General features: G+C 41.6%; 2 protein-coding genes across 21 annotated transcripts in view; both read left to right on the top strand.

Moving 5' to 3' along the window:
* Positions 1 to 1125, top strand: part of ATP6V0A4 (ATPase H+ transporting V0 subunit a4) — a 66639-nt gene extending 65514 nt beyond the window's left edge. For all 4 annotated transcript variants that reach the window (XM_065939150.1, XM_065939149.1, XM_065939151.1 and 1 more), the window contains one exon: positions 126 to 1125. In XM_065939150.1, coding sequence (XP_065795222.1) covers positions 126 to 219 — 94 coding nt within the window. In that variant the 3' untranslated portion in view covers positions 220 to 1125. The remainder of the gene's footprint in view (positions 1 to 125) is intronic.
* Positions 255 to 17678, top strand: part of SVOPL (SVOP like) — a 94903-nt gene continuing 77479 nt past the window's right edge. For 9 of the 17 annotated variants that reach the window (XR_010663668.1, XR_010663669.1, XR_010663670.1 and 6 more), the window contains exons 1-6: positions 1188 to 2474; positions 7554 to 7673; positions 11920 to 12035; positions 12213 to 12304; positions 14034 to 14132; positions 16055 to 16126. Coding sequence is in view for 12 of the 17 variants with exons in the window: in XM_065939160.1 (XP_065795232.1) it covers positions 11954 to 12035; positions 12213 to 12304; positions 14034 to 14132; positions 16055 to 16126 (345 nt within the window). In the remaining 5 variants the exon portion in view is untranslated. Of the gene's footprint in view, positions 390 to 1187; positions 2475 to 4416; positions 7674 to 11886; positions 12036 to 12212; positions 12305 to 12602; positions 12935 to 14033; positions 14133 to 16054; positions 16127 to 17678 lie in introns of those variants that run through there. The other 8 variants (XM_065939164.1, XM_065939162.1, XM_065939155.1 and 5 more) reach the window with 7 other exon arrangements.

Genomic DNA, 17678 nt, shown 5'->3' with positions numbered 1-17678 from the left:
ATGATGACTGCCAGGGGTGCCTTCATCACCTGGTGCTTGATTTTACACTCTCTCCGCTTCTCCCTTCCGGCTGCCAGCCTCTCATTTCTGTGTTCAATTCCCCTTCTCCTTGCCCCCAACAACAGGGTGGAGTTCCAAAACAAGTTCTACACCGGGGCTGGTTACAAGTTCTCTCCATTCTCCTTCAAACAAATCCTGGATGGGACAGCTGAGGAGTAGCTGCATGTCTGGAGGCTGTGGCCACCTCGTCTGCCGGCCACCTCCTTCCTGTTCCAGTGTCCGTGCCAATGAGAGAAGTTTCGTCTTGTCTTTAAGTCAGCCTGCGCACGGCCATCAATGGAATGATTGTTCTCACTGACTGGAGGCAGGAAGCCCTGTATTATTTATCTGTAAGCCCTGGGATTTGATATGACTTCACCATGTCATAGAGAAACTATGTGGGCAAGTCATTTCAACCTGGGGCCTTATTGTCAAATACAAAAATGATTGTGATGAGGGGAGTGGGAGTGCCAAACTCATGTTTTCATGTGATTAAATTTTTGGGCCATTCACTCTTTCTTTAAGATTTTTTTTAAAGAAAAGTATTCTGCAAAATTTAGTACTGATAAGGATAGGCCAAAGCTAAACAATAGAGTTATACAAACAGGGAAGGATTATGTTTTTTTATTCCTCATTTCCTCCTTCCTCAAACACCTTCTTTCCCTTGTCTGGGGTTCAGCTTTATAGGATTAGGAACTTTCTCATGAATTTTCACTCCAGGTGAGGAAGAAAAGATAATATTCTCTGCTGAGAGGGGGGGCTGGCCCCAGTGTGGCTCTCTGAATCGTTAAATCCTGTGGAATGAAGTGTGACAACCTTCAAGAGTGATTTTGTTTATTCTCAATGCACATTATGCTCGGGTAACTGGGGAAAGGGATCATAGGCTTCAGAAGTTTCTAGAAAATGGCTTGCAGGGAAGGAGATGGCCGGACAGCCTATCCTGATGCTTTCTGGGTCAGTCGGCCCCAGAGTCATTTCTTAGGCACCCACATTGGCAAACTTCCAAGAGCCAGGTGTAGAATAATATGTGCTCTGTCGGCTAGTCTGAAGGCCCTTTATCCAGGTTCATTACCATCTTTATGGTAACTATGGGGTTCTCAGGTAACTCAGTGGTAAAGAATCCACCTAAAAAAAAAAAAAAATCCACCTGTGAATGCAGCAGATACAGGAGATGTGGGTTTGACCCCTGGATTGGGAAGATCTACTGGAGAAAATGCCAACCCACTCCAGTATTCTTGCTTAGAGAATCCCATGGACAGAGGAGCCTTGAGGGCTACAGTGCACGGGGTCACAAAGAGTCAGAAATGACCGAGCACGTGGTAACTCTCTGGGTAGAATTAAGTGTCATTGACACTGGTGTCATGCTTTATAGCCTACAGAGCACTTTTATGTAGCATCTAACTCATAATCAGATTTCAGAGGATCTGACCAAATGCAAAACTGTCTTTTGGACAGATCTTTTTTTTTTTAAGCTCCCATTGGCCTCTCTGCACTGTGGGGTTGACTGGTGCTCGTGGAAGTGTCCATGTTACCTTCCACGTCAAGTGTCATGGCTTGTCCAGCACAATTTAAGGCAGTTAGGTGCTCCACAAGTATTACTTTAGTGATTAAAGCAGGCTGAGCCCAGGAGTAATAGTTGGAGTCAGAAGATGTATATCTGAGCTCCCACTCTGGTACCTCATCAGGTGTGCGCTCGGGCAGGAAATGGAGGTGTCCCTGTCATTGCCAAACTGTGACTGGCACCCTCCACCCCTGTGGGTTGGGGGGAGGTGCAGTCATAGAGCACCAGGTATGGACAAGGTGTTCGGCCAGTGGCACTGGTGGGAGGAAAAGACAGACTGAAGCTGGGTGTGGTGGCAATTGTAAGTCCATAAATGCCCAGGCTGCCAAGGTCACCAGATGCTTTCAAGCTTCTCAGTTCATCACTGCCCTTCTCAATGGCTATCTAAAAATATGTGATGCTTCGGTGAATCGCAGTCTTTTGCCCTGTAATTCTAAACATTGATGACTGTGAGGACAGACGTGAAGCAGCAAAGCTGTCCCTTCTGCCCCTTGCCTGGACCCCTGCTCTTTCAGAAATTCCCAGTCTCCCTGCGATCGACATAGCAGTTTCCTTCAAGGATTGGCAGTCTCTTTCTTTCTCAATGAGAGATGTAATTTCCCCTTTAAAAAGGGATTGGGTGAAGGGCTGCTGAGAAGAGGGTGTGACCTGAATGTCATTCATTAGCCCAGGACGCTGGGTTGTTCTTCAAAGAATCTGTTCACAGAACTGAGCCGAAAGGAGGAGAGAAGATCTGAGAGCTGGGTTTCTTGGAAAGGGAAGTCCAGAAGCCCACAAGAGGCCCTGCATGGTCCAGCTTCTGTGTAAGACTTGGCTGCAGTAAGGTAGAGAAAAAGAGCTCGAAATAGGAAAGTTTTCCAGGAAGTATACAGAGGTAAGAAACTCTGACGGGCAGCATAGTTCTGGGTTTTTTCTGCTCTGGGGGGCTTAGGGCATTTGACCATTAGTGCTTGGCTGAATACAGATGAAGTATAAAAATTTCACTCTTCTTACTGATGATATTGCAAAACATATTACATCACACACTCAAATTCAGTTTTTAAAAGCTTTACATGGCCCAATCATCTCTGGCTAAAAAATTAAGCACAGCAAAATGCAATAGAATAAAATGTCCATCAGTCTCTTTGAAATTGTTTTAATGAAACCTGAACTCCTTCTGAGTTGTGGAGTTTCACAGTGAATCCCCAATGTGTGAGTTCTTTGAAGGCAGGCAATGGTTACTTTCCATTGAAATTTTTCAGGAGTCATAGTGAAGGATGTGAAGCGTTCTTCCCCATGTTAATCCATATTCTTTTGAATTGGTCTGACGGGTTGTCCATCCACCATGCATCCACCAGTCCCTTCATCTATCACTCCATCTCTCCCTCTATCTGTCCATTCTCTTCCTAGGCTAGAAGGGATTTAGAATGACTTAGGGAGCCGAAGAACATAAAATGCCAACTCAGCTCTTCCAGAGTTTCATTTCAGCATTAAGATTGCAAGCTCTATCTCTCAGTAACATTCCTCAGTCATATCCATCTCTGAAACATTTTGTCCTGTTTATGAAAACATTTTATGAAACTTTGGCTGAAACGCAAGAAAACAGAATACTTTCCTTATCTGTTAAATTCAAGTTAGTATTTGAGTGTCCTCTTAATTTCTTGGAATGTAAGCCCCTTTATAATTCACAAATGTGAATACCAAAATCCTAAAAATATCCTATCAACACCCCTGCGGGCCACCCCCACCCCAGAATGCCCCCACCAAAGGAAACTTGCTGTTGAAGGCCCTCTATAACTTACTAGGGCATGAGTGAGGACTTTTTCTGTTGCAGGTATTTGGAATATTTGTTTTTTCTCCCCCCACCCTTTAGCAACCTCCACTGACATAGAGAATACATCTGAGCCTTGACCGTCTTTAAGGGCTGGTCTTGCATTTGAGCCAAGACGTCTTCAAGACAGACTGATATTACAGTCGGTGAAATTGAGCAGATTCACTCCTTTGAGTGAGTCACACATGACTGCCCGCTTTTTTGTCCAGCTTCTCACCCTTGCACCAACTAGGCTCTTCCACTTTCAAAAGGTCTTTCTTTCTGTAAAGTATACTGATTTTACAACTGAAAGCAATGTACAGCAAGAGCATTTTTAGTGAAAATTAATCCATTTTGTTTTGCCCTTTGTAACTGTGGGTAATTGAATGGGGTGGGTGTTACTGTTAAATATCTGATGGGAGTTTTTTTGGTCTTATTTTCCAATAGGCATATGGCACATGTGAGGTCTTCCTAACACCACTTAAGTTGACTCTTCAAGTGTAATCAGTCTATTTTGGGAAGCAAGCTACCTTCCTCTCCCCCCACCCCCCAATTTGGATAGTTTTTCATTTGAGTCCTAGGTGTTCTCATGTTGGCTGAATATTAGTAATAATTGCCTTTGGAGAAATACATATTTGATAACTCTGTAGATGCTTAACTTACCCTGAGTGTATTTGACTTGTGACTGTGGTGAAATTTTGTTAATACTTTGATGAGAAACAGTACGATCATGAATGCTTGTGTTGCAGTGGGCACTGTGTCATATTACACAAGCATCGTTTCATTTAATCCTCAATCCACTTAAGAAAGTTTATCGGCTAAAAATCACACATACCTGGCTAGTCTGAGTATTGTGGTGTTTATAGTTAATCATAGCTAGTTACAGACTTCTTTATTCCTTCTCTACTCCCATGGCTTCACTTGACAAGCCTAAAGAAAATGCAGAGACACACACACAAGAGAGAGCTTTCTTTTATCTCCATGGAAAATGTGTCTGGTGGTGAACAGGTCAAAGCTGTAGAAGAGCTCCACATCATGGTCGTCAGGTCCCAGGCTCTTTTCTAGCTTACGCTCAGACTTAGCTGAGTTTCCATCTTTCCAACTTCATATTTGTATCACCACCCAGAATGGCTGCTGAAGCACCAGCCATCATGTCTCCACGATCCAGGCAGGAGACGGAGGGGGCAAAAGAGGACTTTCTCAGAAGCATTCCCCAGCAACCTCAACCTGTATCTCAGTGGTCACCCAATCAGCAAGGTTCAAGGGAAGACTTGTTACTGGGAGGGCAGCAAGCTGCTCCTCCTGAAGGTGGATGGTATTATTTTTATTTTCAGATGAGGGAACAGAAGAGTTTCAGTTGCTATCTCACCATGGCTACTACCAGCTTCTGTTTCTCCCTCCCTGCTTCCTCTCTCCCTTCCTTCTTCCTTCTTACCTCCTTGTCACCCCTAATTCCTCTCCTCTCCTTTTCTTCCTTCTCTCCATCCCTTTCCCCTTCCCTTTTCTTCCCTCCTTTATCCTGCCTTTCCTTTCCTCCTTCCCCCTTCTCTCCTTCTTCCCTCTCTCCCTCTTCTCTTCCTTTCTACATTTAATTTATGGCTCAGAAGGTAAAGAATCCCCCTGTGATGTGGGAGACATGGGTTCGATCCCTGGATTTGGAAGATCCCTGGAGGAGGGCACGGCAACACACTCCAATATTCTTGCCTGGAGAATCCCCATGGACAGAGGAGCCTGGTGGGCGACAGTCCATGGGGTCGCAAAGAGTCGGACACGACTGAGTGACTAAGCATGCACACACACACACGCAGAGGATACCTAAAGATTTTAATTTCTAAAACTTGGTCAGTTATTGTAGAAATGAACAATTTTCCAGTTTTATTTGCAATTTCTTTATCCTCTTGGGAACTGCCTGGTTATATAATGTGCTTGTTACTCCACTAGGGCCTTAACATTTTTTTTCTTGAATTTATGGTTTATATCAACTACAGACATCTGCTACCTATATAATGGCTCTTCTTGTTCTTTTAATTTTTGAAATTTTGCTAAAAAATACACATAAAATTTACCTTTGCAGCAGTTATAAAGTGAACAGTTCAGTGGCATTTAGTTTTATAATTTAGTTACACAATTTTGTGCAACCATCAACACTAGCAATGGGGGCTTTCTGTGCCAGGCCACCTTGTGGACTTGTGGCCAGTCAGTGACTTGATTGTTTCCATGTCAAGAGCCTATCCTGACCCAGGAGGTCAAGGCCAGTGAGGGAGGACAGGCGGGGCCCATGGCACAGAGGACAGTGCCTTAGGGAGCCCTATGACACATCAACTGTGCATCTTCATTGGTTCATTTCTTCCAGAATTTTCATGGTAACAGACCTAGCCTTTCTAAAAACTAAATAATGCAGAAAAGTGTAAAAGCAAGAAAGAAAAAGCCACCCTAAATTCTACCAGCCAGATAATTCTTTCCTCACCTTTTTCTCTTGGCCAAATCCTCCTCCTTCAGGACTGGCTGCCCTAGGTCCCAGGACTGGGCAGACCAGGGCCTCCGTTATGTTGCCAGAGCAACCTCTGTCTACTACTCCTGGACCACGTGGCTCCCACCTCAATGCTTGGCTTTATCCCCCCTTTGTATGTGCCTTGGGGACAGGAACCCTTTTCACTATATTTTATTGTCTGATACATGGTGGTGTTCCATAAATATTTGTTGAAAGACAAAACACAATTTCAGACCTATCTCTGGAAATTTCTATGTAAGTATATATTTAAATGAAATTTTATGAACTTGGATCATTGTTTGTATGCTTTAGGTATATCCATTTTGGGAAATGCTTTTTAGCACCAAATAGACTTTCACCTAAGAGCTTTTAAATGGCATTTTGTTATAGGAGTGTATTGTATTATAATTTGTTTGGTCACTCCTTGACAATCATCATTGTTAAAATAACAGTGTGTTGAGCTTTCATACACTTTGTCTTCATCTACCATTTTGATTATCGCCTTAGGATGAATCCGAGAAGTGAAACTGCTTAGCCAATATTCTTTCATCTTTGCCCAGCTGCCTTCTGGAACGGCTGTAGCCATGTACTCTCCTATCAATATCAGTGCCTGTTTCACTTACACTGGGTGGTGGTGGTTTTTTTTTTTTGTTCTGGTTGCATTGTGCAGCATGTGGGATCTTAGCTCCCAACCAGAGATGGAACCTGCACCCCCCCTGCATTGGAAGCACAGAGTCATAACCAGTGGGCCACCAGGGGAGTTCCTACACTGGGTATAATTGATCTTTTATATTTTTTCAAATTCGATAGAGAAAATGGTAACTTGTTTTAATTTGAGGGCATAGTTCTTGTCATATCGTGGAAAGCAAGTAGTATGATTCTCTTCTTCAGTCAAGAAATAGATGAGGGCTTTCCTTGTCATCCAGTGACCAAGACTCTGTGCTCCCAATGCAGGGGGTTCGGCTTTGATCCCTGGTCAGAGAACTAGATTCTACATGCCACAACTAAAGATCCCTCATGCTGCAATGAAGGTTGAAGATCCAGTGTGCTGCAACTAAGATCTGGTGCAGCCAAATACATTTTAAAAAAAAATATAAAAAAAAGAAACATGAAATCACAAATGTGAATCTCCTTTCCTGCGATCAGCTTTAATTCAAGAGATACTGTGAAGCAATTATCTTGGACCTGACAGCTTTTGCCAGGCCCTCTGTGATGAATCACTTTGCTGATAAGAGAAAGGAAGTTTGTAGGATGTTTATGACCCACGGAGCTACCTAATCGGTTAAAACAAACACGTTAAATTAAAACTCGTCTACTTGGTAGTAAGTGGCAGATTTCCTGGGTTTCTCCTCCTGCCACTCAATACTTTAGTGAGCAGACTCACTGGAAGACCGCTTTATTACTCTTCTAAAATGTAAGCCTTTATGATTGTTAAAATTGTAAAACATGTTTAGATTGTTATGAGAAGTCATAAAACTTGACTGGTAGAGATTAAGTGTTGATTGACGACTGAACTTACTGTTAAGCATTTTAGTTGTAACTGAACTTAAGATGAACTTACTAGGATTTTAAAAAATTATTTTCCCACCAGATTAAATTGTTTTATTCTCTAACACTGTGCTATGCTTTGTCGCTTAGTCATGTCCGACTCTTTGCAACCCTATGTATTGCAGCCCACCAGACTCCTCTGTCCATGGGGATTCTCCAAGCAAGAATGCTGGAGTGGGTTGCCATGCCCTCCGCCAGGGGTTCGTCCCAACCCAGGGATTGAACCCAGGCCTCCCACGTTGCAGGTAGATTCCTTACTGTCTGATCCATTCTAGCACTGTAGATGGCCATACTCACTTTTGGTTTTTAAGTCTGCTGTCATGATATGCATGGCTGTTCTTTAGGGGAAAAAAATTGGATATAATTGACATATAATAAAATTCACCATTTTAGAGTATGTATAATTCAGTGATTCTTAGTATAGTCACAAGTTTGTACGGCCATCACCACCATCTAATTCTCACTGAGTAATCTCATTGTCATATTTTGGTTAAGTTAGTACTTCATCTCATCTGGAAACATGATATTCAGTCATAGCCAATTTTTAATGTGTACTGAAGTCCTTTTGATAATTAACCAAAGGTGATTTTTCTCATAAATATTTTAAAAGTTACCAGACAAACAACACCCCTCCAAAAGGTATTTGGGCAACAGTTGGAAAGAGAGCATTAGGTATTTCTGGAACATTCCAGCTTTGTAAATTTCAGTCTCTCATATGGTCCAAGAGACCAATTATTTTTACTTTTTCCACTCTGTGAAAATAATGGCCTTCTGTACTTTTCATGATCTCCTTTGGGAGAGAGGATTTCATGAACTCATTTCTGAGCATTATTGATTTCTCTTCCATCTGGAATATTTCTGTGTCTGTGACAGAGTTTTAAGGAAACAAACAATATTTACTTTACAGTATGGTTGTTTTTGTGTGTATCTTTGGTGTCCCCAGCTAGGTTAAAAGCTCTTTAGGGCAGGGAATATGTCAGAGGCTCCTACAAACCCTCCACAGGAGCCCACACAAAGACACAGAGATGGCACTTGGCAAACATTGATGACCTTGACTTGCTTCTTTGCAACTGCTCTGCAGCTATTTATGTTCTGGGAATAGGGGATCTTTGAGTTCTGCTTCTGCTACTTACTAGTGGTCTGATATTGGAAAAGTTACATACAAATCTCAGAACCTCCTTTTTGGAACTATTTATTTTGAAAAATGTTACACATCTGCAACAACAGAGGACAGTCAAACCCCAATGTACCCACTACCCTCCTTAAATAATTTTTACTATAAGGCCATTCTTTTTTCATCTACACACCCATCCCCTTCTGCACTCTATTCCTAACCCACCATTGAATTATTTTAAAACAAATCCCAAACATTGTTGTATCTGTAAATATTTCAGCATATATCTCCAAATATAAGGATTTTTTCTACCATGGCCATAATGTCATTGTCCCACCTAATGATGTCATCACTAATTCTTTAATATCATCAAACTTCCAAACTTTCTTAAATTTCCCTGATTTTCTGTCATCTTTGTCATCTCATTCTCTTGTTGTTTTATCATTGATTTGTTTGACTGAAGATCCAGGCAAATTAACTCATTTATTTGGTTGGTTTGTCTCTTTTCTGTTAGTCTATCTGTTCTCTTCTCCTCTTTTTTTCTTTTCTTTTATTTTTTTAAATTTTTATTTTTTTTTTCCAGTGGGTTTTGTCATACATTGATATGAATCAGCCATAGAGTTACACGTATTCCCCATCCCAATCCCCCCTCCCACCTCCCTCTTCACCCGATTCCTCTGGGTCTTCCCAGTGCACCAGGCCCGAGCACTTGACTCATGCATCCCACCTGGGCTGGTGATCTCTTTCACCATAGATAATACACATGCTGTTCTTTCGAAACATCCCACCCTCACCTTCTCCCACAGAGTTCAAAAGTCTGTTCTGTACTTCTGTGTCTCTTTTTCTGTTTTGCATATAGGGTTATCGTTACCATCTTTCTAAATTCCATATATATGTGTTTCCTCTTTTTTTCTTTCCATTTATTTATTGAAGAAGTTGAGTCATTAACCTGTAGAACTTCTCGCATTTTGGATTTTTCTTTTTCTATCCACGTTGTGTAGTTTGCAGCAATGAAATTAAAAGATGCTTACTCCTTTGAAGGAAAGTTATGACCAACCTAGACAGCATATTAAAAAGCAGAGACATTACTTTGCCAACAAAGGTCTGTCTAGGCAAGGCTATGGTTTTTCCAGTGGTCATGTATGGATGTGAGAATTGGACTATAAAGAAAGCTGAGTGCCGAAGAATTGATGCTTTTGAACTGTGGTGTTGGAGAAGACTCTTGAGAGTCCCTTGGACTGCAAGGAGATCCAACCAGTCCATCCTAAAGGAGATCAGTCCTGGGTGTTCATTGGAAGGACTGATGTTGAAGCTGAAACTCCAATACTATGGCCACCTGATGCGAAGGGCTGACTCATTTGAAAAGATCCTGATGCTGGGAAAGGTTGAGGGCAGGAGGAGAAGGGGACGACAGGGGATGAGATGGTTGGATGGCATCTTCAACTCGATGGACATAGTTTGGGTGGACCTCGGAAGTTGGTGATGGACAGGGAGGCCTGGCGTGCTGCAGCTCATGGGGTCGCAAAGAGTCGGACACGACTGAGCGACTGAACTGAACTGTGTAGTTTAGCATTGTTTCTTCATCCTTTGTATGAAATGGTGTATGTGTGTTGGTTGCTCAGTTGTGTCCGACTCCTTGTGACCGCGCTGACTGTAGCCTGCTAGGCTCCTCTGTCCATGGACTTGTCCAGACAAGAATACTGGAGTGGATTGCCACTCCCTTCTCCAAGGGATCTTCCCAACCAGGGATCAAACTCTGCTCTCCTGTATCGCAGGCAGATTCTTGGCCATTCGAGCCACAGGAAGTATAAAATGGTAGGTAGAGCTAGAGGCTCAGTCAGACCCACGTTCAGTTTCTTTTTATGAGACTACATCACAGGTGATGTTGTATATCCTTCCTCATGCATCTCATCAGGAGCCATGTTGCATCTGATCATCTTTAGTGGCATGAGGGGCCAGCGTCAATGGGGTCAGAGGTGTTATTAGTCTTATCTGTTTGAATAAAGTTCTCTATCAGCTTTTAACCTAGTTTATCAGCCATTGATGATCATTACTTGGATCCTTTATTTTGTTAGGAGTTGCAAAATCATGAATTTTAATTCCACCCTTTCTGTATGTTTTAGCTGAAATGAAAGAATACTTTTATTAAAGTTTCACAGACTGGTTACTCTAAAATACAATCTGTACAAGAAAGGCAAGATACTTCCTAGTTTTCAGAATGAGTTGTTTTCTTAGTATTCTCCAAAGATGATCAGTGAGATTACCATTTTAGCAATCCTATGAACAATGGATTTTTATATCGCTGGGGTTTAATTCTTTGCAGCAATTTTTCTTCTTTAAATATATATGTGTGTGTATGTATATATATATATGTATCTTTAATACATAATGAATTCATTGATATTTCCAATTCAAAATTAGAATGTAAAGTGTTCACATAACTTGATTTTTGTATATTCTTTCTCTTACACTGAAATCTTGGTTCCTAATAATAGTAACATAACTGCTTTATCCTACAATATGTACTTGTATCAGAATAATGATACCAATATTATTGCTAACAGTATAATTAATGAGAACATATTAGGGTATCTGTTTATCCTACCAGGGGTGTAGAATGAAATTACCGTTATAAACCTATTTAAAATTTTTTTCCGCTAATTTCAGCTTTCCTTGTTTTATTCTTATTTTGATGTTTAGGGTTAAGTTTTTTTTTTTTTTTTTTTAAGGATTAAATACCCAAGGTGAAAATTAGTTAAGTCATTCAGTCGTGTCCGACTCTGCCACCCCATGGACTGTAGCCCACCAGGCTCCTCCATCCATGGGATTCTCCAGGCAAGAATACTGGAGTGGGTTGCCATTTCCTTCTCCAGGGGATCTTCCCAACCCAGGGATTGAACCCACGTCTCCTGCATTGCAGGCAGACGCTTACCCAAGGTAGAAGGGATAAAAAGAAAATCTATGGGTTTCTGTCAGAATTAAATGAAAATAAGGTGAGAAAGAACACTATAATATCTGATTATACTGTAAACCATAGCATTTATGGAGCAGTAAAGCATTGGCTATTGTGATTATTTCTCTGCCCACCCTCATTCCCAGTCAGAGAACACTATTGGTTAAACTGTCAAGAGCTCACCTGGTTCCCGACTCCGGGTTGGTTACTAGCGTCTAGGACTCAATTCTTTCATTTGGCCATTCAACCTCTCCATGATTTAACTTCTCCATGTTGCAGGTTTTTCACTTGTAAAATGGTGATAAATTACGATACCTACTGCACTGGTTTTTGATGAAGATTAAAGGAGAATATGCACTTGATTTTATTTCTTTCCTTCTTCCTTCCCCAGTTTCCTGCATCTTCCCTCTCCTGTCTCCTGTAGGAAAGCTGTGTGGGGAATCCAAACCGTTTGAAAGATGTCAGCCAAGCAGACAGAGCCAGTCACTGTCATTAGCCTTCGGGAGCTGAACCTAGGGACCTCAGAGCCACAGCCTAGAGGTAAGGGGACCATAGAAGTCTCTGGTCCTCAAGTTACTGTTGAATCCCTCCTCTTCTCTGTATTTACTAATTTTATAGCAACAAATTGGTTTTCCAACATCCTCCAGAGTGAATGATAATCCATACACCTTGCCTCCCCACAGAGGCTGTTCCTTTCACTCTGTTTTTCCTTGTTAGAGTCAAAGACGTTCACTGTGGAAGAAGCCGTGGAGACCATCGGATTCGGACGCTTCCACATTGCCCTGTTTCTGATCATGGGCAGCACGGGGGTGAGTGCTTAGAGCTGATTTATAGTTGGATATAGGAGTGTGTATCTGTTAATCCCAGACTTCTAATTTATCCCTCCCCTGCCCTTTCCCTTCTGATAACCGTAAGTTTATTTTCTATGTCATGAGTCTATTTCTGTTTTGTAAATAAGTTCATTTGTCAATACTCATTTTTAAAAAAACGGTTTAAATTGAAACACTGGAAAGAGAGGCGAAAACTATGGTATAATTCTAAGTCAGATTAGACACGTGGTTCACATTTTATGCACAACTATCACCTGGATACCTGTTGTAATTACAGATTCACTGACCCTGCAACTGGTACCCCTGAAGGTTTGTGGTGCCACTGAAGGTAGTTGGAGTTCAGGGCCCCACGTGTCTGGGATGTGTGTGTAACAGCATCACGACAGTCTCAGTCCATGACAAGGACTCCGAGGCCCCAGACGTCTCTAAGGTCTTCAGAGGTCTTTTGCCGTGCTGCTCCTTCATGACTGCCCCTAGCTTCTGGCTGGTCCTTCTCCCATAAGGCTATTAAATCAGAGTGGAACAGAGCCTTATTCCTTATTGACTTATTTCCTTCTAAGACTCTTGAGAGGAGTGGAGTCCAGATTAACACTGACCTAACTGCTCTAGGTGAGTTTAATATATAAGTATTCTTCTGGGATCATCAGGTCACTTCTTACACATGATATTTTTTGGACTAAAAAGTACCAACTATTTGAATTCTAAACATGACTATAATACTTTCCAAGGAGAGATGAGCCATTATGATATATTTCAAATTCCCACATATTAGCGAACATTAGCCATGCCTGTTTCATCCCAGACCTTCAAGTTACACAAATACAAGAAGTACCATAATAAACACCCCATGCAAATATTCTGTTATTATTCATAGAATGTGTCTCAAACAAATGCACCTTTCTCTCCCTTTAATTTCCCCTTTTTCTTTTAATGTCCTTCAGACCCTGTCAATGATATCATTATTCATCTGTTCCTCCAGGCAGAAAACCTCAGAATGATCTTGGAATCTTCCTTGTTCATTATTGCATTGAATTTCTATCATCTAACATCTACTTCTTCCTTTCCCTGGGAGATAAACTCATCCTGGAATGAATTACAAGATATGGACAGAGGAAGATATTTCTTTCAATAGAAAATATAAATATTTAGTAGTACATGTTACACTAATTTTACTTAACAGTCATTCTTTCCTGATGATGAGCTGTTATTATTTTGTATTCATTGCTTATTTTCTAACTTTCATGAATCTTGCCTCCCCACTGCAGCCTCTTGAAATCAGGGACTATTTCAACAGTCCATTAGCAAAGGATACGCCCTGAGATCTTGAGGATGACAAGTATAAGACAGCAGTGTTGGGCTGATGTAGATGCTGGTGAATAACTTGGGTCATCTGCCAACTAAATGACCCCCGCATAGCATCATCATAGTGTTAAATGCAAAAACATGAAGCATCACAAGGGAATACATGTCATAAATCTTGAGGGACCCTCTCAAAATTGTTCAAACCATAAATGCTACCATGAAAGCCAAAGTTGTTCTGTAGTTCTTTATCCAACTAGCAGGGCTGAGTGAGCATGTAATAGGTAGATCCTCCTTAAGTGGGGGGCAGGAAGGAGGAGGTTAGGACTGGAAGGATGACAGGCAGACCTGGGAAGCAGGGACAACAGGCCAGCACTTGGACACCGTGTTTTCCTTCCTTCTGTTTGAGGTTGCCGAGGCCATGGAGATCATGTTAATAGCGGTTGTGTCTCCTGTCATCCGCTGTGAATGGCAGCTGGAGAACTGGCAGGTGGCATTAGTGACCACGGTGAGTGCCCACTTCCTGAGCCGAGAATGAAGCAGCTCAGGCCCCAGGGTTTCCGCTCCCCTCCCTCGTCCCCCTGGCGGAGGGCCATGGAATCCCTCTCCACCTGCTGTTTTGGTTCTCAAACTAGCATTTGAGGCCTTTCTCCCTTTTCTCTTTTCCTCTAGGGAGATAACCTTGAACTGCTCATTTTTCAGACCCTAGCAGGAGCCCGGAAGAGACACAAATCAGAGAAAGTGAGCCTTGACCAAATTTGGGGATTCACAAACTGATAGGAGTTTAAAAAAAAAATCAAGTGGCTGACCTAGAGCTGACATTGAAAGAGATACATATTTGACAAGGAAGGCCATTAGAAGAAGAGTAAAAGGGAGCAGGGGGCTTTCCTGGTGGCTCAGATGCCAAAGAATCCACCTGCCCATGAAGGAGACGTGGGTTTGATCCCTGGGTTGGGAAGATTACCTGGAGAAGGCAGTGTCTACCTACTTTAGTATTTTTGTCTGGGAAAACCGTTGGACAGAGGAGCCTGGCAGGCTGCAGCCCATAAAATCACAGAAGTGTGGACACGACATCACAACTGAATAACAACAACCAAAAGGGAGCACAATGTGTGACCCCAAAGTACACCGCTTTGGCATGTGGATTATTTTGAGCTGAAGGCACTTGAGACCAAGCAGACTCAAGAGAAACTTTTACATTTCCCTTAACTACATAAAGAATTTAGATAGGGGGGCTGGCTCTCAGAGACAGAGAGTTATTGCTAGAGATAACTTTCATCTGAATGACCTATCCACGTGGCAGTGCAGACATCTAATTACCAGACATCTGTTCTTCTCATTGTCCTGTGAATGACCTTCCTCCCCTTTGAAGTCCCAGGCGCCCTCTTGTTCCTCAGCTCAAAGTGGCATATAAGCCTCAACTGTCCAATGTGCCCTTGGGTCTTATATTTTTATGGGATTCTTTTAGGTACAAAATTAAACTTGCTTTTCTCCTCTCAGTCTGCCTTGCATGCTAAGTCGCTTCGGTTGTGTCTGACTCTTTGCCACCCTATGGACTATAGCCCACCAGGCTCCTCTGTCCACTTGATTCTCCAGGCAAGAATATTGGAGTAGGGGAAAAAAAAAAAAGAACCCTGGAATGGTTTTCCATGCCCTCCCCGGGGGGATCTTCCCAACTCAGGGATCGAACCTGTGTCTCTTACATCTCCTGCATTGACAAGTGGGTTCTTTACCACTAGCGCCACCTGGGGAGCCCCTCAATGTGTCAATTTATCTTAAATCAATTTAATTATTGGACCAGCCAAAGAGTATAGAAGGGTAGAGGGAAAATTTTAACCCCCAAACAAGAGGCAGAAAATCTTGCCATCAACTATCATCATCTTTCAAAAAAAGAAAGGCCATGTGAATACCAATTATCGGAAAGAAAATTATTCCAGAACAAGAGCCCTTCATAGTTAATAAATTTGGATTTATGCAAAATGTGTCACATTGTTTTCATTTCTACCATTTTGCTGAGGATTAGATTTCGTTATGGTATGGCATCCGTCCCAGGCTTGGCATTGAAAACATTGGCTTTTCCCTCCTTCAGTCATGTCCTAGAGAGAACAGTGCACAGAAGAAAAGGATGGCTTTTGTGGTTCAAGTATAAATATGATTTTTTTTTTTTATTAGTTCCCTGTGGAAGAAATGCTCTTTTTTTCTAGGACCCCTGCTTCTACCTGGCGTTGACGATTTCAGGGGTGGAAATCATCAGCCTCTGACATCTGAAAAAGGAGTCAGGGGAGAGTTTTGTGAAAGCCTATTTTTCAACTTCCAACCCCACCCACATTTCCAGTCTTCTTTGTTTAGACGGATGAATGCTTAATTCGATAAATTAGCATATTGTAAAAATGCTGCTTAGAGGATAACTTCTTCTCAACCCACCTCCAGATGGTGTTTTTTGGCTACATGGTATTCAGCATCCTCTTTGGCCTCTTGGCTGACAGATACGGCCGCTGGAAGGTAGGCTGGCTTTAAGGGTGATCTGGAATTTTCTTTTGTGTATTCTTTTGTGGTGATGTGACCATTGTTTTTCTTGTGGGTTTTTTTTTTCTTTTTGGAATTTATTTATTTGACTGCAGTGGGTCTTAGTTGGGGCACACAGAATCTTTGATCTTCATTGTGGTGTGTAGGATCTTTAGTTGCACTGTGTGAACTCTTAGTTGCAGCGTATGGGATCTAGTTCCCCAGCCCAGAATGAAACCAGGGCCCCCTGCATTGGGAGCTTGGAGTCTTAACCACTAGATGTCCAGGGAGGTCCTACCACTGCTTTTCTTTCATGGACATTTTTCTATCAATACCCAAGTGAGAGAATATGGAAATGTCCTTCTGTGACACCTTGTCTTTTAGCTTTGTCATCTTTCCCCGAGATTCTTGTCCCCGTAGCTGATCCCTGTATTCCAGGTGCAGCTGATGGATGTGCGTAGTTAGAACACAGCAGATAGAATGTGGGGGCTGCATGTATAAACATGTGTAAACATAAGCAGTTTCACATTAGTTAGCTTGTGCATAGCTTTGAAACTAACCCACTTGCTTGATGTCACACATACTGAGATTCAACATTGAGACACAGAACTATGTTTTCTGATGATAAACCCAGATCTACCTATCCTGTCTGATATTTGGTGGGGAAGACCTCTCTAGGTGTAAATACAAATGAAGACAGACATAGGCTTGGATGTGTGTTTCAAAGTGCACAAAATATCAGATTTTGACAAGTGAATATGAAAACACAAGTTTTGCAAAAAAAAAAAAAATGTAGAGAGCACAAAAAGGCATTTTACAAAAGGAGACATACAGATTGTCAAGAAGCCTTGAAAAGCATTCAGTCACAGGAGTTATCAGAAGCAAAATTACATAGTGAGATGTTTTTTTTCATTGTCAAAGCCATATCGAATGTCAGGTCCATAAGGAATTTTTCTTTTTCTTGAAGAACACTGCAAGTGTCCAGACACCCTCATGTACAATTGATATAGATATAATTTTTCTGACCATCAATTTGGCAGCATAAACCAGGAACCTTGAGAATACCTAATCTCCCTGTCTGACAGTTTGCCTTCCAGAAATCTATTTTATTTAGATCATCAGAGAACCCCAAAGATTTATGCACCGTGTCTCAGCTGATTTTAATAGAAAATATAAAACCATCTCAACAGTCAATATAGGGGAAAGGTTTATGCATTTCATTATATTACGTGTGTTATGGTATGTCTTTTCACTGGAATATTTTGCAACTATTAAGGATATATTTTCCCTTAGAAGCAGTGAAAATAGGATAAAACTGTGTTAATAGTATTTTCTCTGGATTGGAGAAGCAAAAGTGATTTAAGTATTTTTATATATTTTCTTTTTTCCATATCTTCTGCTATAAATTTGTATATTCTTATAATTACAAAAAAAGCAAATCCCTTAAAATTTCTCCCTATACTCATTCTGCTTATATTCTCATACTCATGTTTTGTCCTGGTCCTGCCATCCCTGTTTGCTGGGAGGGTGAGTTTTGCGTCCTGGTTTA

This window comes from Muntiacus reevesi, chromosome 6 (assembly GCF_963930625.1).
Source record: "Muntiacus reevesi chromosome 6, mMunRee1.1, whole genome shotgun sequence".
NCBI classification, from domain to species: Eukaryota; Metazoa; Chordata; class Mammalia; order Artiodactyla; family Cervidae; genus Muntiacus; species Muntiacus reevesi.
The sequence above is the reverse complement of the archived record's forward strand: the minus strand, read 5'-3'. Positions and strand labels throughout refer to the sequence as shown.